Source organism: Staurois parvus, unplaced genomic scaffold (assembly GCF_062004578.1).
Source record: "Staurois parvus isolate SC_StPar_1 unplaced genomic scaffold, SC_StPar_1.0 ptg001487l, whole genome shotgun sequence".
NCBI classification, from domain to species: Eukaryota; Metazoa; Chordata; class Amphibia; order Anura; family Ranidae; genus Staurois; species Staurois parvus.
In genome coordinates, this window is record NW_028319283.1 from 49,661 (window position 1) to 75,103 (window position 25,443).

Consider the following 25,443-nt stretch of genomic DNA (forward strand, 5'->3'; position numbering starts at 1 on the left):
GCCTGTGAAACACTGAGCAGCCCTAAATAATTAACCCCTGCTTCACTGATTACAGAGGAGCTAAACTATTTTTTCCTAGGAGCCTGCTCTACACTAGGAGGGTGCTACATACAGAAACCTTCGTGGAGTCCAGAGCAGGTGGAGGGAAGGGGCTTAATGCCCTGAGCTCACAGCAATTGGCTGAAAAGCACAGGGCATCGTCCAACCCGGAAGAGGTGTTGTGCTGGATCAGTGAATCTGCAAGGGGCCACCTTAAAGAGAAGGTTAGGGATTTAGCCAGAGCTACTGTTTGTAGCACCCTGCTAGGTAGCCAGGGGGGAGCTCATGGCCATTTTTTAGTTAGAAAGGCTGAGCAGCAGCCTGGGAATAGTTATCAGGCTCACATTTGGGTCAGGGCTGAGAAGCTTTGCAGATCAATTCCTTAATACTTCCATTGCTCTAGAATTTTGGAGAAGATTCTAGAAGCAGTGGGCGAGGCTGAGGAGTGGCTTAGCTGTATACTTAACCTCTCAGGCGGTAACCCTGAGTGTGGATTAATTTTCAGTACCAAAAGTGGTAACCTCGAGCCACACTCGGGATTACACTGTAGTGTGTGTGTAGTGTGACTTACCTTATCCCCGCGATTCCCCAATGTCCGCCCACTGTGTCCTCTGGCCAGTGTCCTCCCACTGTGTCCTCCGGCCAGTGTCCTCCCACTGTCCTCCGGCCAGTGTCCTCCCATTGTGTCCTCCGGCCAATGTCCCCCCATTGTTTCCTCTGGCCAATGTCCTCCCACTGTGTCCTCCGGCCAGTGTCTTCCCACTGTGTCCTCCAGCCAATGTCCTCCCACTGTGTCCTCCGGCCAATGTCCTACTATTGTGTCCTCTGGCCAATGTCCCCCCATTGTTTCCTCTGGCCAATGTACTCCCACTGTGTCCTCCGGCCAGTGTCCTCCCACTGTGTCCTCCAGCCAATGTCCTCCCGCTGTGTCCTCCGGCCAATGTCCTCCCCCTGTGTCCTCCGGCCAACGTCCTCCCACTGTGTCCTCCGGCCAACGTCCTCCTATTGTGTCCTCCGGCCAATGTCCCCCCATTGTTTCCTCCGGCCAATGTCCTCCTATTGCGTCCTCCGGCCAATGTCCCCCTATTGTTTCCTCCGGCCAATGTCCTCCTGCTGTGTCCTCCGGTCAATGTCCTCCCGCTGTGTCCTCCGGTCAATGTCCTCCCGCAGTGTCCTCCGGCCAATGTCCTCCCGCTGTGTCCTCCGGCCAATGTCCTCCCACTGTGACCTCCGGCCAGAGTCCTCCCACTGTGTCCTCCAGCCAATGTCCTCCCACTGTGTCTTCTGGCCAATGTCCTCCCACTGTGACCTCCGGCCAGTGTCCTCCCACTGTGTCCTCCGGCCGATGCCGGCATCCTTCTTCCGGGTTCCTTCCCTGCAAGGGCCGCGATGCAGGGGGGTGGAACCAACGGGAGATTCAAAAAAGTAAAAACATGACATACGCACAATACATTGTAATCTGTTAGGATGACATTCCTGTATCAATCCATTTCCCCTCAGTTTTGTCCCGAGTGCTTCGTCCTGCGCGCTTCCTGCACTTTTACCATTCTTTCTACCTGGAAACTTGAGAACGTCCATGGCGTCCAAAAAGCGTCCCTTTAGGTCAAAAGATGTTTTAGACCGGCTAGAGAACAGTAATAGTAAATCAGAACCACTTGCAGAATTGAGTGATAATGATTCGTGGGGGAAATTCGTCATCAGACACTGACATTTTCATGCAAAACAATGTACCGCTTTGTAGATGAGACCTCCTGCACTGAAATGGATGTCCTATTCCTAAGCAGCTCACACTGGCCTTAACCACAAGGTGTATGTACATAAAAGAAAAAATAGTGAAGCGCTCAAAATAACAACTACCTATAGGACATGCATACTATGGTATAATGCGTGCGGCTCCCGGCCAAAATGAATGCGGCTCTTTGCCTCTTATCATATTTTGTATACTGTGGCTCTTTGCCAAGTTTCAGCGGCGCGCTGTCTTCCGGCTTCTGTAGTGTGGGCACTGGGCATGACAGCCGGGTGCCCAGTGCGCATGCGCAAGAAGCGGTGCTTTTTGTGAATGGTAAGGCGGTACCTGGGACACATGACAGATCCCAGAAGCCGCCGGACCAATCACAAAGCGCAATTGCTTCTCGCTCATGCGCACTGGGCACCCGGCTTTCATGCCGAGCGCCATTACAGAAGCCGGAAAGACAGCGCGCGGCTGGATCAAGGAACAGGTAAGATCAAACAAAAACTGCGGAAGTAAGAGCGGGTACCTGTCAAATTCAGATACCCGCTCCCCACCTCCCCAAAGGTCAGCAGTCATCTGTACTGTCCGCAGTCTCTGGTCATCCCTGTGCTGTCCGCAGTCTCTGGTCATCCCTGTACTGTGTCCGCAGTCTCTGGTCATCCCTGTGCTGTCCGCAGTCTCTGGTCATCCCTGTGCTGTGTCCGCAGTCTCTGGTCATCTCCTGTACTGTGTCCGCAGTCTCTGGTCATCCCTGTGCTGTCCGCAGTCTCTGGTCATCCCTGTACTGTGTCCGCAGTCTCTGGTCATCCCTGTACTGTGTCCGCAGTCTCTGATCATCCCTGTGCTGTCCGCAGTCTCTGGTCATCCCTGTGCTGTCTGCAGTCTCTGGTCATCTCCTGTGCTGTGTCCGCAGTCTCTGGTCATCCCTGTGCTGTCCGCAGTCTCTGGTCATCTCCTGTGCTGTGTCCGCAGTCTCTGGTCATCCCTGTGTTGTCCGCAGTCTCATTTGATGTGTGTGTTGAGGGTGGACACTTACCTTGAAATGAACACATTGTTGTTTTGTAAGGGGAAGAAAGTGTTATGGTGAATAATATGGTTTTAATTATGTGTTTTTGTGTGAGTGTTTGTCTTTTTTGGCAGGTCACTGCGTGGTGTGGCTCTCTGACTTTCACAGTTTAAAATTTTGGCTCTTTGTGTCTAACTTGTTCGCCACCCCTGGTATAATGCATTGGGTAACAAATAAAAGATCAATATAACAAATGTATAACCACTCAAGTGAAATGAATATATAATGCAATATTACAGTGCACGTGCTCCTAAAACATTGCAAATGCAGTGACAGTCCGTAGTAGATACTCCGAACTTGGTGGCCAGCACACACGACACAGCCAGCAACGTGAGGCGATCACAGTACCACACAATGTGCAAAAATCTGTAAATGGCAAAAGTGGCTCCTCACCTCCTTAATATGACCCCCAGGGCCAGCACACTGTGTGGGTAACCACAAATATTCAAAATGGATATCGTCAGGGCTGAACCACTTGAAAGAACGACCTCAGTACTTCCGGATCTTCTCCTATTTCAGGGATGCTCAAAAACACGAGCCCATTGCAGGATAATAATTAAAACAGAAAAAATCCTCCATAGTGTAATCCTGCTTTTATTATACATAAAAAACAAAGCCAAATGCCCACCCACATTCCTAATAAAACACAAAAGCCTTATTCCCATGTTTACACTCAGCATCAGAACCACGAGTATACACCCATGACATGGGAACATGGTGAAAGCTGCCTGCTTCGACGCTCCACCTGCCCAAGTCACTTTTATGGCCAACTGCCCCTTTGGTGGAGCTTGCCACCCACATGGCAGCACAGCGGCTAAATGGTTAGCACTTCCGCCTAGTAGTACTTGGGTTGTTGGTTCAAATCCCAAACACGGCACCACCTGCCTGGAGTTTGCATGTTCTCCCTGTGTCTGCATGGGTTTCCTCCGGGTCCTCCAGTTTCCTCCCACACTCCAAAGACATGCTGGTAGGTTAATTGGCTCCTGTCTAAATTAGCCCTAGTATGAATGTGAGTTAGGAACCTTAGATTGTACGTCCCTCAGGGGCGGGGACTGATGTGAATGTACAATATATATGTAAAGCGCTGTGGAAATTGACAGCACCATATAAGTAACTGTAATAAAAAAATAAAATCGTGACTTCAAAAATCAATCCTCTGGTTCCCTAATGCCAAAGGTGCATATAATATTTAAATGATTAAATACACATTAAGTACGGCACCCCAATCCCTACACTGAGAGGAGGTCAGGTTAAGTTAACCAGGAAACAGGGGTGGACTGACAAGTCATGGGGTCCCCTGTGCAATATGGGATCCCTGTGTCCTCGCCCACACTCAAACCACACCCAAAAAAGCCTATGAGAGGTACCAGGGGCATCTCATGGGGCCCCCTACTGACCCCGGGCTCTCAGGCAGTGCCTGAGTTCCCAAATGGTCAGTCCGCCCCTGTCTGGAAACTCTCTTTTAAACTGTAATCCCTGCTGGAGAAGTTTCTTAGTCCTTATCCACAGTTTTACAATGATACTGAAATAGTCCAGCCTGGGAAGAAAAGGTAACCTTGTTCCTGCATTGCAAAGTTTGGTGCCTGAAGGACCTACAGCCAGGGTCAAGCACTGTCCCGTGGGATGCAGGTTAAAGTGGTTGAATACCTCAGACATGAAATAGGAACAAAGCATATCCCTCTATAGTGTGTATTTGTCTCAGTCCAGAGCACTAAGTGTCATTTCTGTCTATCAGCATGAGTCACTTCTGACAGGTTTTCCTGACATCAAGAGGAAAAACAGGTGATGGGGAAGGGAGCTCCAGCACACAGCCTGTGATTGACAGCCTTGGCTCTGTTCCTGTCATGCTGTGTGGTGGGGGGGTGTCTCTTCCCTCCAATCAGCTCTCAGAACTCTCCTCACTGAGCTCTGCAGAGTGTAACTTCAGCTCTCCACCCCCTTTTTTCTGAACTTCAGACAAGCTGTATAAATTCTGGATTTTGAACAAATGTAGAAAAGAGAAGACTGCAGATAAACAGGTACAACCCAGATGATTTGCTTAATCTCTGTATATCACCTGAGACCAGTCACGTTGCTGGGTATATTGAAGGGTTTACAACCAATTTAGGCTTAGTCACATACCATCAGGGCAAAGTAATGCTCTGGGGACACTAACAGCCCGCCCCAATTTAAGCACCTACTCTCAAGACTTAAAGTATAAATGGTTGATAGAATGAAACCTATTTATTAGTAGTTTCAATAAAATTGTTTAAAAACAATAAGAAAACATGCAATAAATCAAAGATTAATCAGCACAAAGGGCACAGTACAGGGGGAATCAGGAGGGCACAGTACTGGGATCAGGAGGGCACATTACTGGGATCAGGAGGGCACAGTACTGGGATCAGGAGGGCACAATACTGGGATCAGGAGGGCACATTACTGGGATCAGGAGGGCACAATACTGGGATCAGGAGGGCACAATACTGGGATCAGGAGGGCACAGTACTGGGATCAGGAGGGCACAATACTGGGATCAGGAGGGCACATTACTGGGATCAGGAGGGCACAATACTGGGATCAGGAGGGCACAATACTGGGATCAGGAGGGCACAATACTGGGATCAGGTGGGCACAGTACAGGGGTGAGTCAGGAGAGTACAATACTGGGATTAGGAGGGCAGAGTACAGGGGGAGTCAGGAGGGCACAATACTGGGATTAGGAGGGCAGAGTACAGGTTCTGGGACTCTGCTCAGATCATCCTGGGACAGCTTAGTAAAAAGCGTGACTGTCCCAACAAATCCGGGACAGCTGGCAAGTATGATGTAATGCAAGATTAACACGGGCCCCTATGCACTTGAGACCTCTGTGCAGTGCCCAGGGGTGCCCCTGCATACCATGTTTCATAAAGTTGGTATTTTCAGAGGAACTCAGGGGGGCTCCAGCAGAGCTGTGAGGTTGCCTGTAGCACTAGAGATCTTAGTTTAGCCACCACCTGAAGCTCTATTGCCACTGGTGAAGACATTTTGACTTTCATCCCAGTAGCTCCCTTAGTTCCCATGAGTGTTGAGAACATACCCCAGCCTTTATAACCAAACGTGTACTGTAACTCAGTCAACTCAATCTATGGTGTCATGGAGTGTGCCAGCCAAGACAAATGATTATCTAGGAATATGATGGGAGGTTTGAAGGTTTGTGAAACCACCTTGCTCAATTTCCAACCACAAGGTCTGAGGCAGATGTTGATTGTTCAAGTCTCATGTTTTACGTTGCCATATAACTGGCAGGGAAATGATACTAAACAACATTGTGTGTGGGGGATAAATGGTATTGAAGTTCCGCACCCAAGCTTCGGGATGGTTGTTCCAGTATGTTTTTGATGGCCTTTTTATGCCTCTTGCTGTTGTCTCTTGGGCTTCATGGCCATCACGGATTTGCTGCTGGCTTCTTCATGTTAGGTGCTGGAAGTATTCTGATCAGGTTTTCTTTGTCCAGCCAGATAACAGCTGAAACCTTATGTTATGAATTTTGTCATCCTGTGATACTTATGAAGATTGCTGTTCCCTCTACAGGAAACCCACCTGGGGTGAAAATGACTTTGGATGGTTCCTTCCACTGCAGAAGTGGGATGGAGATTAAACTGTCTCAGGTCTGCAATTTCGTAGAGGACTGCGAGGAGAAGGAGGATGAAGGAGATCTTTGCCGTGAGTATTTTCCTGTAACAACGCACTCATCTCTTTATGATTGTGAAGACGGCTTATTGAAGCTGTAGTTCAGACCCCTCACCATTCCCCATGGACTTTAAATGAACATTTCCCAGAAGGGAAGGTGATTGGCCGATGATGGGATGGCAGTAGAACCTAGAAGATAAACTGTTCCGGTTTTTACCAGAAGATCAACCATTTAATCTCCCAAAAGAACATTTCCGGTGAGGTCTCGGCTCAACGTTAACGCATGGTCAAGCTATAAAACCACAAATGTGATGTAGCAGGGCTGCAGAGAGGGGGATTCAGTCCTCCTGTACAGGGCCCACAAATTGCATAGAAAACCCCCCAAATGGGACTTTACAAACACAAAAGTGTATAATTAAAAGGCCAATTTATTACAAAACCAGTTTAAACCCCATAAATCTGCATACAGCAGTAATTGTTCTCACTGCATGAGTACAACGCATTACAATGGCGACCTGGGATACCCTGCTTGTCCAAGACGTACCAGTAAAGTCTGCCTTGTAGCTGCTTGATCAGTCTGGGCAAGAAACATCGACGCGTTTCGGAGACGTTCCTTCTTCAGGGCAAAAGAGGAGTATGCATGCCATGTGCTGTACATTTGTAAGTACAACATAGGATCGAACGCAGGGTAAAATCACATATATATCCGGCTGCCAAAATGCTTCTTCGCCCAGCGGGGGTTCAAGGTATGAGGTGCCCTATGGACCGCTACATACACGATGGGGTCACCATGTGCCATATATATATATATATATATATATATATATATATATACACTGCTTGTTGAAATGCATTTTTTATCATTTCAAATGTATGTTAATATATTTGGGAAGAATATTTTTAAAATGTACAGTATACTTGAAATGCATTTTTAAAAATATTTTTTATATATTTTGTAATTATTATTATTATACAGTATTTATAAAGCGCCGATAGTTGGCTCAGCGCTGTACATTACAAAGGGGGACAGAACATGTGACAGGACAATACCAATACAATGCAAAACATGAGGGGATCGGGGGCCCTGCTCTTTCGAGCTTACAATCTAGGAGGGAGGGGATGGTGGCACAGGAGGAGATAGCTGTGGGGGATGGAGTGGTAGGAAGAGTGGAGGAGGTCGGCAAGTTAGCAGGGGGTGGGGTAGGCTTCCCTGAAGAGATGGGTTTTCAGGGTGTGCCTAAAGGAGAGGAGAGTAGGTGATAATCTGATGGGTTGGGGCAGGGAGTTCCAGAGGATGGGTGACACCCTGGAGAAGTCCTGGAGGCGGGCATGGGAGGAGGAGACCAGGGAACTAGAGAGAAGGAGGTCTTGTGCGTGTTGGGCGGTACTTGGATATTAGGTCAGTGATGTAGCTCGGGGCAGTATGGTGGACAGCTTTGTACGTCAGCGTTTGGATAATAAAAACGCATTTCAACATGCAGTATGTGTATATATATATAACATTAAATTTAGTATTTTTAAAAATACTTTTTTTTTAAATATATTCTTCAGATTTTTTTTAAATGTATAAAAATGTCATTTTAACATATATTTGAAAATGCATTCCAAAAATGTAGATTTGTATTTTTAAAGATATACAGGGTATTTGGAATATTTGAAAAAATATTTTGTAATAAAAATGCATTTCAACATGCAGTATATATATATATATATATAAATATATTGAATATGGCCAAAATTTTAGTATTTCAAATATATTTTTCTTCCATATGGGAAGGAGCGCGATACGACGACACTTGAACAAAAAATGAGCTGCATGGTGTTGTTGTCATATATTCTCAAATATATTGACATATATTTGAAATGCTACAATTTTGCCCGTATTCAAAAACTATCAAAATATATTTCAATAAATAAATATATATATATATACTGCATGTTGAAATGTGTTTTTATTACAAGATATATGAAAAATATTTTTAAAACTACATTTCAAATATACTGTATGTCTTTAAAAATACAAATCTACATTTCTGGAATACATTTACAAATATATGTAAAAATATATGTTCAAATGACTTTTTTTTTATATGTTAAAAAGAATCTGAAGAATATATTTAAAAAATATATATTTTTAAAAATATATTTTATATATTTTTTAATATATAAAAAACACATTTCAACATGCAGTGTACATATATTTATGTGAGAGAAGGTTCAGCTATCAAGGGGACTGTTGCCTTGACCCCCCCCCCCCTCCCCCCCGTTGGACGAACAAGCATTTGGCACCCTGATACTGTACAGATGTGATTTTACCTGACATTTGATGCTATGCTATTCGTACAAACGTACAGGACGTGGCACACCCCTCTCTTCCCCTGAACTCTTCCGAAACGCGTCGGCTGCAGTGTTGTTGGTTTTAAACCGATTTTATAATAAAGATTGGCACAAATCGACTTTTAATTACATGCTTTTGTATTTGCCTGTAAAGTCCCATGGGAGGTTTTTGTCTCAGTTTTGGATGTTGGCAATAGCTTTCTAAATACCAGCCTTCCTCCATGTATGCATACCTGTACTGGGCCCAGGGACCATTGGGGGGTACTTTTTATTTATCTTGGGGCACAGACCGAATAACAGTGCAGGCTGTGGCTGCAGACAATTAAAATTAAGTTCCCCGGGCCCCGTTGGTTCTACAGGGGGGCCCCGAGGGCAGAGAGGGGGAGTTTTAAATCCTTTTTTCGGGGAACCCTGCTAGCTGCAGCTCCTGATAATTAAAGTTGCCGGCTTGCCCAGTTCAAACAGAACCCAGCGGATTGGTACTGGAAGAGTAGGTAGGAGTTAGCAGCTCTGGTGCAAAGCAAGGAAAAGGAAGTGACTGTGGAGGTTTCTGCTTGGGGTGTCTGTGAGTTTTTATTACCTCGGGAGAGTTATTTTTGCTGCCGGGGAGGGAAGGAATTATTATTTCTGCCTTCAAGAGGAGGTTAATCTTGCTGCTTTGGAGGGGAGTTTGCTTTTGCTGTCGGCGGGTGAGGGATTATTATTTCTGCCTGGGGAGAGGTTTTATTTATGCCTGGTTGAGGGTGTTATTTCTGTGGTTTTCACTGCAGGTCCTGACACGGTCTGGGGCTTGTTGCTGGCCCTGACACATGCTAGGGAATTTTGCTTTGCTGACACTTGCTGGGACTTATTGCTGGCCTTAATACCAATGCTGAAGGTTATTGCTGACCCTGACACCTGCTGGGACTTATTGCTGGCCTTAATACAAACACTGGAGGTTATTGCTGACCTTGACACTTGCTAGGACTTATTTCTGGCCTTAATACGAACACTGGAGGTTATTGCTGACCCTGACACTTGCTGGGAGTTATTGCTTGCCTTAATACAAACACTGGAGGTTATTGCTGACCCTGACACTTGCTGGTACTTATTGCTGACCTTAATGCCAATGCTGAAGGTTATTGCTGACCATGACACTTGCTAGATCTTATTGCTGGCCTTAATACAAACACTGGAGGTTATTGCTGACCCTGACACTTGCTGGGACTTATTGCTGGCCTTAATACAAACACTGGAGGTTATTTATGACCCTGACACTTGCAGAGACTTATTGCTGGCCTTAATACCAACACTGAAGGTTATTGCTGGCCCTGACACATGCTAGGGGATTTTGCTTTGCTCACACTTGCTGGGTGTTATTGCTGGCCTTCACAACAATGCTGAAGGTTATTTCTGACCCTGACACTTTTTGGGACTTATTGCTGGCCTTGACACCAATGCTGAAAGTTATCGCTGACCCTAATACTCACTGGGAGCTATTGCTAGCCTTGACACCAATGCTGAAGGTTATTGCTGACCCTAACACTTGCTGGGAGTTATTGCTGGTCTTGACACCAATGCTGAGGGTTATTGCTGACCCTAACACTTGCTGGGACTTATTGCTGGCCTTAATAGCAATTCTGATGGTTATTGCTAATCCTGACACTTGCTATGACTTATTGCTGGCCTTAATACCAACACTGAAGGTTATTGCTGGACCTGACACATGCAAGGGGATTTTGCTTTGCTGACACTTGCTGGGAGTTATTGCTGGCCTTCACAACAATGCTGAAGGTTATTGCTGACCCTGACACATGCTGGAACTTATTGCTGGCCTTAATACCAATGCTGAATGTTATTGCTGACCCTGACACTTGCTAGATCTTATTGCTGGCCTTGACACCTTTGCTGAAGGTTATTGCTGACCCTGACATTGCTGGGACTTATTGCTGGCCTTAATACCAATGCTGAAGGTTACTGTTGACCCTGACACTTACTAAATCTTATTGCTGGCCTTAATACCAAAGCTGAAGGTTATTGCTGACCCTGACACTTGCTAGGACTTATTGCTGGTCTTAATTCCAACGCTGAAGGTAATTGCTGACCCTGACACTTGCTGGGGCTTATTGCTGGCCTCAATACCAACGCTGAAGGTAATTGCTTACCCTGACACTTGCTGGGGCTTATTGCTGGCCTCAGTACCAATGCTGAAGGTTATCGCTGACCCTGACACTTTCTGGGACTTATTGCTGGCCTTAATACCAATGCTGAAGGTTATTGCTGACCCTGACATTTGCTAGATCTTATTGCTGGCCTTGACACCATTGCTAAAGGTTATTGCTGACCCTGACATTGCTGGGACTTATTGCTGGCCTTAATACCAACGCTGAAGGTTACTGTTGACCCTGACACTTACTAGATCTTATTGCTGGCCTTAATACCAACGCTGAAGGTTATTGCTGACCTTGACACTTGCTAGGACTTATTTCTGGCCTTAATACCAACGCTGAAGGTAATTGCTGACCCTGACACTTGCTGGGGCTTATTGCTGGCCTCAATACCAATGCTGAAGGTTATTGCTGACCCTGACAATTGCTGGGGTTATTGCTTGCCTCAATACCAATGCTGAAGGTTATTGCTGACCCTGACACTTTCTGGGACTTATTGCTGGCCTTAATACCAATGCTGAAGGTTGTTGATGACCATGACACTTGCTGGGACTTATTGCTGGCCTTAATACCAATGCTGAAGGTTATTGCTGACCCTGACACTTGCTGGGACTTATTGCAGGCCTTGACACCAATGCTGAAGGTTATTGCTGACCCTGACACTTGCTGGGACTTATTGCTGGCCTTGACATCAATGCTGAAGGTTATTGCTGACCCTGACACTTGCTGGGACTTACTGCTGGCCTTGACACCAACGCTGAAGGTTATTGCTGACCCTGACACTTGCTGGGACTTACTGCTGGCCTTGACACCAATGCTGAAGGTTATTGCTGACCTTGACACTTGCTGGGACTTACTGCTGGCCTTGACACCAACGCTGAAGGTTATTGCTGACCCTGACACTTGCTGGGACTTATTGCTGGCCTTAATACCAATGCTGAAGGTTATTGCTGGCCCTGACACTTGCTGGGAGTTATTGCTGGCCTTCACAACAATGCTGAAGGTTATTGCTGACCCTGACACTTGCTGGGACTTATTGCTGGCCTTAATACCAATGCTGAAGGTTATTGCTGACCCTGACACCTGCTGGGACTTATTGCTGGCCTTAATACAAACACTGGAGGTTATTGCTGACCTTGACACTTGCTAGGACTTATTTCTGGCCTTAATACAAACACTGGAGGTTATTGCTGACCCTGACACTTGCTGGGAGTTATTGCTGGCCTTAATACAAACACTGGAGGTTATTGCTGACCCTGACACTTGCTGGTACTTATTGCTGACCTTAATGCCAATGCTGAAGGTTATTGCTGACCATGACACTTGCTAGATCTTATTGCTGGCCTTAATACAAACACTGGAGGTTATTGCTGACCCTGACACTTGCTGGGACTTATTGCTGGCCTTAATACAAACACTGGAGGTTATTTATGACCCTGACACTTGCAGAGACTTATTGCTGGCCTTAATACCAACACTGAAGGTTATTGCTGGCCCTGACACATGCTAGGGGATTTTGCTTTGCTCACACTTGCTGGGTGTTATTGCTGGCCTTCACAACAATGCTGAAGGTTATTTCTGACCCTGACACTTTTTGGGACTTATTGCTGGCCTTGACACCAATGCTGAAGGTTATCGCTGACCCTAATACTCACTGGGAGCTATTGCTAGCCTTGACACCAATGCTGAAGGTTGTTGCTGACCCTAACACTTGCTGGGAGTTATTGCTGGTCTTGACACCAATGCTGAAGGTTATTGCTGACCCTAACACTTGCTGGGACTTATTGCTGGCCTTAATAGCAATTCTGACGGTTATTGCTAATCCTGACACTTGCTATGACTTATTGCTGGCCTTAATACCAACACTGAAGGTTATTTCTGGACCTGACACATGCAAGGGGATTTTGCTTTGCTGACACTTGCTGGGAGTTATTGCTGGCCTTCACAACAATGCTGAAGGTTATCGCTGACCCTGACACTTGCTGGAACTTATTGCTGGCCTTAATACCAATGCTGAATGTTATTGCTGACCCTGACACTTGCTAGATCTTATTGCTGGCCTTGACACCATTGCTGAAGGTTATTGCTGACCATGACATTGCTGGGACTTATTGCTGGCCTTAATACCAATGCTGAAGGTTACTGTTGACCCTGACACTTACTAAATCTTATTGCTGGCCTTAATACCAATGCTGAAGGTTATTGCTGACCCTGACACTTGCTGGGACTTATTGCAGGCCTTGACACCAATGCTGAAGGTTATTGCTGACCCTGACACTTGCTGGGACTTACTGCTGGCCTTGACATCAATGCTGAAGGTTATTGCTGACCCTGACACTTGCTGGGACTTACTGCTGGCCTTGACACCAATGCTGAAGGTTATTGCTGACCTTGACACTTGCTGGGACTTACTGCTGGCCTTGACACCAACGCTGAAGGTTATTGCTGACCCTGACACTTGCTGGGACTTATTGCTGGCCTTAATACCAACGCTGAAGGTTATTGCTAACCCTGACACTTGCTGGGACTTATTGCTGGCCTTGACACCAATGCTGAAGGTTATTGCTGACCCTGACACTTGCTGGGACTTATTGCTGGCCTTCACAACAATGCTGAAGGTTATTGCTGACCCTGACACTTGCTGGGACTTATTGCTGGCCTTAATACCAACACTGAAGGTTATTGCTGGCCCTGACACATGCTAGGGGATTTTGCTTTGCTCACACTTGCTGGGTGTTATTGCTGGCCTTCACAACAATGCTGAAGGTTATTTCTGACCCTGACACTTGTTGGGACTTATTGCTGGCCTTGACACCAATGCTGAAGGTTATTGCTGACCCTAATACTCACTGGGAGCTATTGCTAGCCTTGACACCAATGCTGAAAGTTATTGCTGACCCTAACACTTGCTGGGAGTTATTGCTGGTCTTGACACCAATGCTGAAGGTTATTGCTGATCCTAACACTTGCTGGGACTTATTGCTGGCCTTAATAGCAATTCTGACGGTTATTGCTGATCCTGACACTTGCTATGACTTATTGCTGGCCTTAATACCAACACTGAAGTTTATTGCTGGACCTGACACATGCAAGGGGATTTTGCTTTGCTGACACTTGCTGGGAGTTATTGCTGGCCTTCACAACAATGCTGAAGGTTATTGCTGACCCTGACACCTGCTTGAACTTATTGCTGGCCTTAATACCAATGCTGAATGTTATTGCTGACCCTGACACTTGCTAGATCTTATTGCTGGCCTTGACACCATTGCTGAAGGTTATTGCTGACCCTGACATTGCTGGGACTTATTGCTGGCCTTAATACCAACGCTGAAGGTTACTGTTGACCCTGACACTTACTAGATCTTATTGCTGGCCTTAATACCAATGCAGAAGGTTATTGCTGACGCTGACACTTGCTAGGACTTATTGCTGGTCTTAATTCCAACGCTGAAGGTAATTGCTGACCCTGACACTTGCTGGGGCTTATTGCTGGCCTCAATACCAACGCTGAAGGTAATTGCTTACCCTGACACTTGCTGGGGCTTATTGCTGGCCTCAATACCAATGCTGAAGGTTATCGCTGACCCTGACACTTTCTGGGAGTTATTGCTGGCCTTAATACCAATGCTGAAGGTTATTGCTGACCCTGACATTTGCTAGATCTTATTGCTGGCCTTGACACCATTGCTGAAGGTTATTGCTGACCCTGACATTGCTGGGACTTATTGCTGGCCTTAATACCAACGCTGAAGGTTACTGTTGACCCTGACACTTACTAGATCTTATTGCTGGCCTTAATACCAACGCTGAAGGTTATTGCTGACCTTGACACTTGCTAGGACTTATTTCTGGCCTTAATACCAACGCTGAAGGTAATTGCTGACCCTGACACTTGCTGGGGCTTATTGCTTGCCTCAATACCAATGCTGAAGGTTATTGCTGACCCTGACAATTGCTGGGGTTATTGCTTGCCTCAATACCAATGCTGAAGGTTATTGCTGACCCTGACACTTGCTGGGACTTATTGCTGGCCTTAATACCAATGCTGAAGGTTATTGCTGACCCTGACACTTACTAGATCTTATTGCTGGCCTTAATACCAATGCAGAAGGTTATTGCTGACGCTGACACTTGCTAGGACTTATTGCTGGTCTTAATTCCAACGCTGAAGGTAATTGCTGACCCTGACACTTGCTGGGGCTTATTGCTGGCCTCAATACCAACGCTGAAGGTAATTGCTTACCCTGACACTTGCTGGGGCTTATTGCTGGCCTCAATACCAATGCTGAAGGTTATCGCTGACCCTGACACTTTCTGGGACTTATTGCTGGCCTTAATACCAATGCTGAAGGTTATTGCTGACCCTGACATTTGCTAGATCTTATTGCTGGCCTTGACACCATTGCTGAAGGTTATTGCTGACCCTGACATTGCTGGGACTTATTGCTGGCCTTAATACCAACGCTGAAGGTTACTGTTGACCCTGACACTTACTAGATCTTATTGCTGGCCTTAATACCAACGCTGAAGGTTATTGCTGACCTTGACACTTGCTAGGACTTATTTCTGGCCTTAATACCAACGCTGAAGGTAATTGCTGACCCTGACACTTGCTGGGGCTTATTGCTTGCCTCAATACCAATGCTGAAGGTTATTGCTGACCCTGACAATTGCTGGGGTTATTGCTTGCCTCAATACCAATGCTGAAGGTTATTGCTGACCCTGACACTTGCTGGGACTTATTGCTGGCCTTAATACCAATGCTGAAGGTTGTTGATGACCATGACACTTGCTGGGACTTATTGCTGGCCTTAATACCAATGCTGAAGGTTATTGCTGACCCTGACACTTGCTGGGACTTATTGCAGGCCTTGACACCAATGCTGAAGGTTATTGCTGACCCTGACACTTGCTGGGACTTACTGCTGGCCTTGACACCAATGCTGAAGGTTATTGCTGACCTTGACACTTGCTGGGACTTACTGCTAGCCTTGACACCAACGCTGAAGGTTATTGCTGACCCTGACACTTGCTGGGACTTATTGCTGGCCTTAATACCAACGCTGAAGGTTATTGCTGACCCTGACACTTGCTGGGACTTATTGCTGGCCTTGACACCAATGCTGAAGGTTATTGCTGACCCTGACACTTGCTGGGACTTATTGCTGGCCTTAATACCAATGCTGAAGGTTATTGCTGGCCCTGACACTTGCTGGGAGTTATTGCTGGCCTTCACAACAATGCTGAAGGTTATTGCTGACCCTGACACTTGCTGGGACTTACTGCTGGCCTTGACACCAATGCTGAAGGTTATTGCTGACCTTGACACTTGCTGGGACTTACTGCTAGCCTTGACACCAACGCTGAAGGTTATTGCTGACCCTGACACTTGCTGGGACTTATTGCTGGCCTTAATACCAACGCTGAAGGTTATTGCTGACCCTGACACTTGCTGGGACTTATTGCTGGCCTTGACACCAATGCTGAAGGTTATTGCTGACCCTGACACTTGCTGGGACTTATTGCTGGCCTTAATACCAATGCTGAAGGTTATTGCTGGCCCTGACACTTGCTGGGAGTTATTGCTGGCCTTCACAACAATGCTGAAGGTTATTGCTGACCCTGACACTTGCTGGGACTTATTGCTGGCCTTAATACCAACACTGAAGGTTATTGCTGGCCCTGACACATGCTAGGGGATTTTGCTTTGCTCACACTTGCTGGGTGTTATTGCTGGCCTTCACAACAATGCTGAAGGTTATTTCTGACCCTGACACTTGTTGGGACTTATTGCTTGTCTTGACACCAATTGTAAGGGACCGCCCGGCGGTACTACTAGCACTCCACTGAATAGGCGTCCCCAGCGCACGGAATCTAAGTCCCAGGGTGCTTGTTCACCAGGGCCCCTGATGGTGGGGATGGACTTGGAGCTCCCTGAGACCAGGTCGTGACTACTGGGTGCGCCCGTCAGTGGTAGTAGTATGCGCAAGGGGCTCCCACGGGGAAGAGTCTGATGTGAGGAGGTCGGAATACCCCACTGCAAGGGATGGATGGATGGATGAGCAAGGTCAGACGGGCCGGGTCGGTAACAGAGAGGACGGCAAGGTACAAGGCAGCGGGCATAGAATGGTCGGGTCACACGCCAGGTCAGCAACAGCAGGTCAAATCCAATAGGGGGCATCCAGGAGAGAGGTCAGGCAAAGCAAGGGTCAGAGCAGGAGAAAGCAGCAAGGTCAGGTTCAATCCGGGTCAAAACTTACAAGGGGTACAGGATCACAGGTTCACAGGATGCAGGGAAGACCAGAAGGCACTGAATGACAGCTCAGGGCCATTTAAATATCCCGCCCTGCGCTGCCATTGGTGCCCAGCGGGCGGCCGCGGCTTCTACTGCGCATGCGCGAACTCGAACGCCGCGGCCGGCCCGGACCTAGTGCCTGTGTCCCTGCACAGGGCGGTGCACTGCGCCTGCGCCGGGACCATCGCGGCAGGGATCGAGGAGATCCCTGACATTGCCCCCCCCCTACGGGCAACCTCCGGATGCCCACCCGATCTCTCCACCACGGGTGATCGCGAAAAAACCTCCGGACAAGTCTGGGTGCATGGACATTATGGGCTGGTTCCCCGGAATTGTCCTTAGGGCGATAGCCCTTCCATTTGATAAGGAATTGGGTCTGGCCTCCCCTCCTTCGACACTTCAGGATTGTTTCAACCTCAAACTCTTCTTCTCCCTCGACCGTTACCGCTTCTGGGGGTCTAGATTCCCGGTCAGGGAAGGCATCTGGGACCACTGGCTTCAGCAGGGACACATGGAAGACCGGGTGGATCTTGAGCGTGTCAGGGAGGACGAGTTCGTAGGCTACTTCGTTAACCATCCGTTTAATGCAGAAGGGGCCTATAAATTTGGGTCCCAATTTCTTTGACGGGCAAAGCATCTTTAAATTGGACGTCGCCAGCCAAACCTTCTCCCCAGGCCGCAATACCAGATCTCCTCTCCGTTTCCTGTTGAATGCTTTCCTGTAGTCTTCCTGGGCCCGACTGATGGCCTCTTGAAGCTTCTTATTGTTCGCAGCGAAGAACGTTACCACATCTTGTGTTGCTGGTACTGGGCATTCCGAAACCAAATCCGGGAGGAAGACTGGGTGAAAGCCATAGTTGGCAAAGAACGGGGACTGCCCTGTTGCTGAGTGGCGGGCGTTGTTATACGCAAATTCCGCTAGAGGTAGAAGTGGCAGCCAGTCATCTTGAGTAAACGAAGTATAGCATCTTAAGTATTGCTCTAAGGTCTGATTGGTCCTTTCGGTTTGACCGTTAGTTTGAGGGTGGAACGCAGAGGAGAGAGATAATTTGATGTCCAGGGCTTTGCACAGTGCTCTCCAGAATCTGGACGTGAACTGGACCCCTTGGTCCGAGACAATGTCTTCGGGGACCCCATGCAACCTGACTACCTCACGAATGAAGACTCGCGCGGTCTCGGCCGCCGAGGGGGTTTTCTTCAACGGGATGAAGTGGGCCATCTTGGACAAGCGGTCCACGACCACCAGGATTGCCGTGTGGTCTCGGGATGGCGGAAGCTCGACTATAAAGTCTAATGAGATCTTTTGCCAAGGTCGTTCAGGAATAGGTAAGGGTCACAGCAGACCCCAAACCTTGTTTCTTGATGGCTTGTTCTTCTGGCAGGTGACACAGGACCTTACATAGCCCTTACAATCCTTAGCCATGTCTGGCCACCAGAATGAGCGTCGGAGAAGTTCCAGGGTCTTTTCTGGGCCAAAGTGCCCCGCCATCGGGTGGTCGTGGCAATGCCCCAAGACCAGGGTTCGGGCTTCTTCCGGCACCACAATTCGATCTTCCCTCCATAGGAGTCCCCCCTTGTTCTGGAGCGGCCCTCCGCCTGGGGTAGAGAAGTTTGTGGATGCCTCCATTAGCCTGGAACGAAGGTCCGACTGAAGGACCAAGAAGTTACCCGAGGACAGGATGGTGTCGGGTACTGGGATCTCCTTGGCGTCTTCGTACATCCGTGATAACGCATCCGGCTTAGTGTTCTTTGATCCTGGCCGGTACGTAATGTGGAAGTTGAATCTTGAAAAGAATAGTGCCCATCTCGCCTATCGCGGGCGTAGACGCTTGGCGGTTCTCAGATACTCTAAGTTCTTGTGGTCAGTAAATATTAAGATGGGGTGCACCGCACCTTCCAGCAGGTACCTCCATTCCTCTAACGCCGTTTTGATCACTAGTAGCTCTCGATCACCGATATCATAGTTCCTCTCTGCTGGGGTAAGCTTCCGTGAGAAGAACGCTACAGGGTGGAGCAGTTCCTTGGTGCCTTTTCGTTGGGAGAGGATGGAGCCTACCGCATTCTCCGATGCATCTACCTCCAAGATATAGGGCAGGGCGGCGTCTGGGTGACCCAAAATGGGTGCCAAACTGAACAGCTTCTTCAAGGCTTCGAAAGCTCCCTGCGCTTCTGGTGTCCATCTGAATCGGGTTCCCAGCTTGGTTAGCTGAGTAATGGGGGAGACCAGACCCGAGAAGTTCTTGATGAACTTCCGGTAAAAATTTGCAAAGCCGATGAATCGTTGGACGCCTTTCCTGTCTGTGGGTTCAGGCCAATCCAGTATCGCAGCGACCTTCTGGGGATCCATCGCGACCCCCGCGGTGGAGATAATCAGGCCCAAGAAGGCAATGCTGGATTGTTCAAAACAACATTTCTCTGCCTTGGCGTATAACCCATGCTGCCGCAACCGCCCCAATACTTTTGCTACATGTATTCTGTGTTCCCCCAAAGACGGGGAGAAAATCAGAATGTCGTCGAAATAAACGATCACAAAGACATCCAGAAAGTCCCTAAAAATATCATTCACAAAGTGTTGAAAAGTGGCCGGAGCATTACACAACCCGAACGGCATGACCAGATATTCAAAATGACCGAAGCGGGTGCGGAAGGCCGTCTTCCACTCGTCCCCCTCCCTTATGCGAATCAAGTTGTACGCCCCCCTCAGATCCAGCTTGGTAAAAACCACTGCTGACTTTAAACTTTGGAACAGCTCAGGTACTAACGGTAGTGGGTAACGGTTTTTTATCGTGACCCTGTTCAACTCCCTGTAATCTATACACGGCCTTAAGGTTTTGTCTTTCTTTTCAACAAAGAAGATTCCCGCCCCCGCCGGTGAAGTGGAGTGGCGGATGAACCCCTTCTGGAGGCTATCCTCGATATATTCCTTTAGGGCCCCCAATTCGGGCTCTGAAAGGGGGAAGATTCGCCCAAAAGGAATTTCTGAGCCGGGTAACAGGTCAATGGGACAGTCATAAGGGCGGTGGGGGGGTAGAGTATCGGCTCCCCGTTTGCTGAACACATCTAGAAACCCATGGTAGACTGCAGGGATTACTTGTTTTAATTCAGCTTCCCCCTCAGAGCACAGGAGGATTTGGGGGGCCCCCGGGCCCGAAGTGCGGCAGTATACCCGACAGTATGGGGAAGGGAACGTGATTACTCCGGTCTCCCAGTCAATCTGGGGGTTATGGGCCCGTAACCATGGGAGCCCCAGAATGACTGGGAAGAGGGGTGAAGCTATAGCATCCAGGCGGAGGAGTTCCTGGTGCTGGCCGGCAATGTCAGTGGTGATGGAGGGGGTTTCCTGGTTCACTACCCCCGATTTTATTCGGGAACCGTCGGCCAAATAAATATTGAACCCCTTCTGTTTCAATAGGAGAGGAATACCCTGCTGGTGAGCAAAATTAATATCCAAGAAGCAGCTGCATGCCCCAGAGTCAATTATGGCCGATACTTCCACGGTCCTTTCTGGAAGCTGAAAGGAAAGGGGTACCACTAAGTATTGGGGTGGACCAACATTGCCAATGGATAAGGAAGAAGAGGTGCACTTACTCAGTTTCTGCGGGCAGGAACGTGCCATATGACCAGCTTCGCCACAATAGAGGCACAGGTTCTGGGATCGTCTGCGCAGATGTTCCTCTGGGGATAGTTTAGGCCGTGCCAGGCCGAGTTGCATGGGTTCGGGGTTATCTCCAGGTGGCCGGTTTTGGATGATTGGCCTCGGTGTTTGACTGGGACCTTGAAATGATCCCCAGGGGTTTCCATGACCCTGGCCGGACCTCTCAAACCTGCGTTCCCGCAGTCTACGGTCAATTTTAATGGTCAGTGCTATTAAGTCCTCTAAAGTCTCAGGTACCTCCACCCGGGCGAGCTCGTCTTTCAGGCCTTCTGATAGGCCTATACGGAACTGATGCAGGAGTGCGAACTCGTTCCAGCGAGTATCCCCCATCCACCGCCTAAACTCAGATGCGTACTCCTCCGCCGCTCGGCGGCCTTGCCGGAGCGTGTACAGAGTAGCTTCAGCAGAAGCTGCCCGCTGCGGGTCATCATAAAGGATGGCCATTGCATCAAAAAAACTGACAACCGAACTGAGGTGAGGGTCATTTTTTTCCCGTAATCGATGGGCCCAGTCTTGGGGTTCACCCTGCAGGAGGGAGATGACGAACCCCACCTTCACGGATTCAGTCACGAAGGTTCGGGGTTGTAGCTCAAAATAGAGGAGGCAGGACTCGCGGAATGATCTGAAGCGTGTGCGGTCCCCGTGGAAACGTTCTGGTAAGGGTACTTGGGGGTCGGCCGCCGGGACTGGTGCGGATGCCCCAGACACCAGCACAGGGGCTGCTATGGCTGGGGGTGCGGGGACCGCGGCCTGTGGGACGGGAACGGATATAGTGCAGGTCTGGAATTGGGTTTCAATCTGCTGACATCTATCCTGCAGGGCCGATACGGCCTGAGTCAAATTAGACAGGTGCCTGCAGATCTCCTCAAGCGGCGAGGGACCTCCTCTAGACTCAGTCATGGCCTTCTGGTACTGTAAGGGACTGCCCGGCGGTACTACTAGCACTCCACTGAATAGGCGTCCCCAGCGCACGGAATCTAAGTCCCAGGGTGCTTGTTCACCAGGGCCCCTGATGGTGGGGATGGACTTGGAGCCCCCTGAGACCAGGTCGTGACTACTGGGTGCGCCCGTCAGTGGTAGTAGTATGCGCAAGGGGCTCCCACGGGGAAGAGTCTGATGTGAGGAGGTCGGAAGACCCCACTGCAAGGGATGGATGGATGGATGAGCAAGGTCAGACGGGCCGGGTCGGTAACAGAGAGGACGGCAAGGTACAAGGCAGCGGGCATAGAATGGTCGGGTCACACGCCAGGTCAGCAACAGCAGGTCAAATCCAATAGGGGGCATCCAGGAGACAGGTCAGGCAAAGCAAGGGTCAGAGCAGGAGAAAGCAGCAAGGTCAGGTTCAATCCGGGTCAAAACTTACAAGGGGTACAGGATCACAGGTTCACAGGATGCAGGGAAGACCAGAAGGCACTGAATGACAGCTCAGGGCCATTTAAATATCCCGCCCTGCGCTGCCATTGGTGCCCAGCGGGCGGCCGCGGCTTCTACTGTGCATGCGCGAACTCGAACGCCGCGGCCGGCCCGGACCTAGTGCCCGTGTCCCTGCACAGGGCGGTGCACTGCGCCTGCGCCGGGACCATCGCGGCAGGGATCGAGGAGATCCCTGACACCAATGCTGAAGGTTATTGCTGACCCTAATACTCACTGGGAGCTATTGCTAGCCTTGACACCAATGCTGAAAGTTATTGCTGACCCTAACACTTGCTGGGAGTTATTGCTGGTCTTGACACCAATGCTGAAGGTTATTGCTGACCCTAACACTTGCTGGGACTTATTGCTGGCCTTAATAGCAATTCTGACGGTTATTGCTGATCCTGACACTTGCTATGACTTATTGCTGGCCTTAATACCAACACTGAAGGTTATTGCTGGACCTGACACATGCAAGGGGATTTTGCTTTGCTGACACTTGCTGGGAGTTATTGCTGGCCTTCACAAAAATGCTGAAGGTTATTGCTGACCCTGACACCTGCTTGAAGTTATTGCTGGCCTTAATACCAATGCTGAATGTTATTGCTGACCCTGACACTTGCTAGATCTTATTGCTGGCCTTGACACCATTGCTGAAGGTTATTGCTGACCCTGACATTGCTGGGACTTATTGCTGGCCTTAATACCAACGCTGAAGGTTACTGTTGACCCTGACACTTACTAGATCTTATTGCTGGCCTTAATACCAATGCTGAAGGTTATTGCTGACCCTGACACTTGCTAGGACTTATTGCTGGTCTTAATTCCAACGCTGAAGGTAATTGCTGACTCTGACACTTGCTGGGGCTTATTGCTGGCCTCAATACCAACGCTGAAGGTAATTGCTTACCCTGACACTTGCTGGGGCTTATTGCTGGCCTCAATACCAATGCTGAAGGTTATCGCTGACCCTGACACTTGCTGGGACTTATTGCTGGCCTTAATACCAATGCTGAAGGTTATTGCTGACCCTGACACTTGCTAGATCTTATTGCTGGCCTTGACACCATTGCTGAAGGTTATTGCTGACCCTGACATTGCTGGGACTTATTGCTGGCCTTAATACCAACGCTGAATGTTACTGTTGACCCTGACACTTACTAGATCTTATTGCTGGCCTTAATACCAATGCTGAAGGTTATTGCTGACCCTGACATTTTATAGGACTTATTTCTGGCCTTAATACCAACGCTGAAGGTAATTGCTGACCCTGACACTTGCTGGGGCTTATTGCTGGCCTTGACACCAATGCTGAAGGTTATTGCTGACCCTGACACTTGCTGGGACTTATTGCTGGCCTTGACACCAATGCTGAAGGTTATTGCTGACCCTGACACTTGCTGGGACTTATTGCTGGCCTTAATACCAATGCTGAAGGTTATTGCTGGCCCTGACACTTGCTGGGAGTTATTGCTGGCCTTCACAACAATGCTGAAGGTTATTGCTGACCCTGACACTTGCTGGGACTTATTGCTGGCCTTAATACCAACACTGAAGGTTATTGCTGGCCCTGACACATGCTAGGGGATTTTGCTTTGCTCACACTTGCTGGGTGTTATTGCTGGCCTTCACAACAATGCTGAAGGTTATTTCTGACCCTGACACTTGTTGGGACTTATTGCTGGCCTTGACACCAATGCTGAAGGTTATTGCTGACCCTAATACTCACTGGGAGCTATTGCTAGCCTTGACACCAATGCTGAAAGTTATTGCTGACCCTAACACTTGCTGGGAGTTATTGCTGGTCTTGACACCAATGCTGAAGGTTATTGCTGACCCTAACACTTGCTGGGACTTATTGCTGGCCTTAATAGCAATTCTGACGGTTATTGCTGATCCTGACACTTGCTATGACTTATTGCTGGCCTTAATACCAACACTGAAGGTTATTGCTGGACCTGACACATGCAAGGGGATTTTGCTTTGCTGACACTTGCTGGGGCTTATTGCTGGCCTTGACACCAATGCTGAAGGTTATTGCTGACCCTGACACCTGCTTGAACTTATTGCTGGCCTTAATACCAACGCTGAAGGTTACTGTTGACCCTGACACTTACTAGATCTTATTGCTGGCCTTAATACCAATGCTGAAGGTTATTGCTGACCCTGACACTTGCTAGGACTTATTGCTGGTCTTAATTCCAACGCTGAAGGTAATTGCTTACCCTGACACTTGCTGGGGCTTATTGCTGGCCTCAATACCAACGCTGAAGGTAATTGCTTACCCTGACACTTGCTGGGGCTTATTGCTGGCCTCAATACCAATGCTGAAGGTTATCGCTGACCCTGACACTTGCTGGGACTTATTGCTGGCCTTAATACCAATGCTGAAGGTTATTGCTGACCCTGACACTTGCTAGATCTTATTGCTGGCCTTGACACCATTGCTGAAGGTTATTGCTGACCCTGACATTGCTGGGACTTATTGCTGGCCTTAATACCAACGCTGAATGTTACTGTTGACCCTGACACTTACTAGATCTTATTGCTGGCCTTAATACCAATGCTGAAGGTTATTGCTGACCCTGACATTTTATAGGACTTATTTCTGGCCTTAATACCAACGCTGAAGGTAATTGCTGACCCTGACACTTGCTGGGGCTTATTGCTGGCCTCAATACCAATGCTGAAGGTTATTGCTGACCCTGACACTTGCTGGGGCTTATTGCTGGCCTCAATACCAATGCTGAAGGTTATTGCTGACCCTGACACTTGCTGGGACTTATTGCTGGCCTTAATACCAATTCTGAAGGTTGTTGATGACCATTACACTTGCTGGGACTTATTGCTGGTCTTAATACCAATGCTGAAGGTTGTTGATGACCATGACACTTGCTGGGACTTATTGCTGGCCTTAATACCAATGCTGAAGGTTATTGCTGACCCTGACACTTGCTGGGACTTATTGCTGGCCTTAATACCAACACTGAAGGTTATTGCTGGACCTGACACATGCAAGGGGATTTTGCTTTGCTGACACTTGCTGGGAGTTATTGCTGGCCTTCACAACAATGCTGAAGGTTATTGCTGACCCTGACACCTGCTTGA

The 25,443-nt window shown here is 48.4% G+C and overlaps 1 protein-coding gene across 1 annotated transcript in view; it reads left to right on the forward strand.

The window, feature by feature from the left end:
- The window catches only part of LOC149435579 (ALK tyrosine kinase receptor-like), a 264,409-nt gene that overhangs the window by 27,076 nt on the left and 211,890 nt on the right, over positions 1-25,443 (forward strand). The window contains 2 exon segments of the mRNA XM_089662515.1: positions 443-555; positions 6,390-6,521. Of these exon segments, the coding sequence (XP_089518641.1) occupies positions 443-555; positions 6,390-6,521 (245 nt within the window).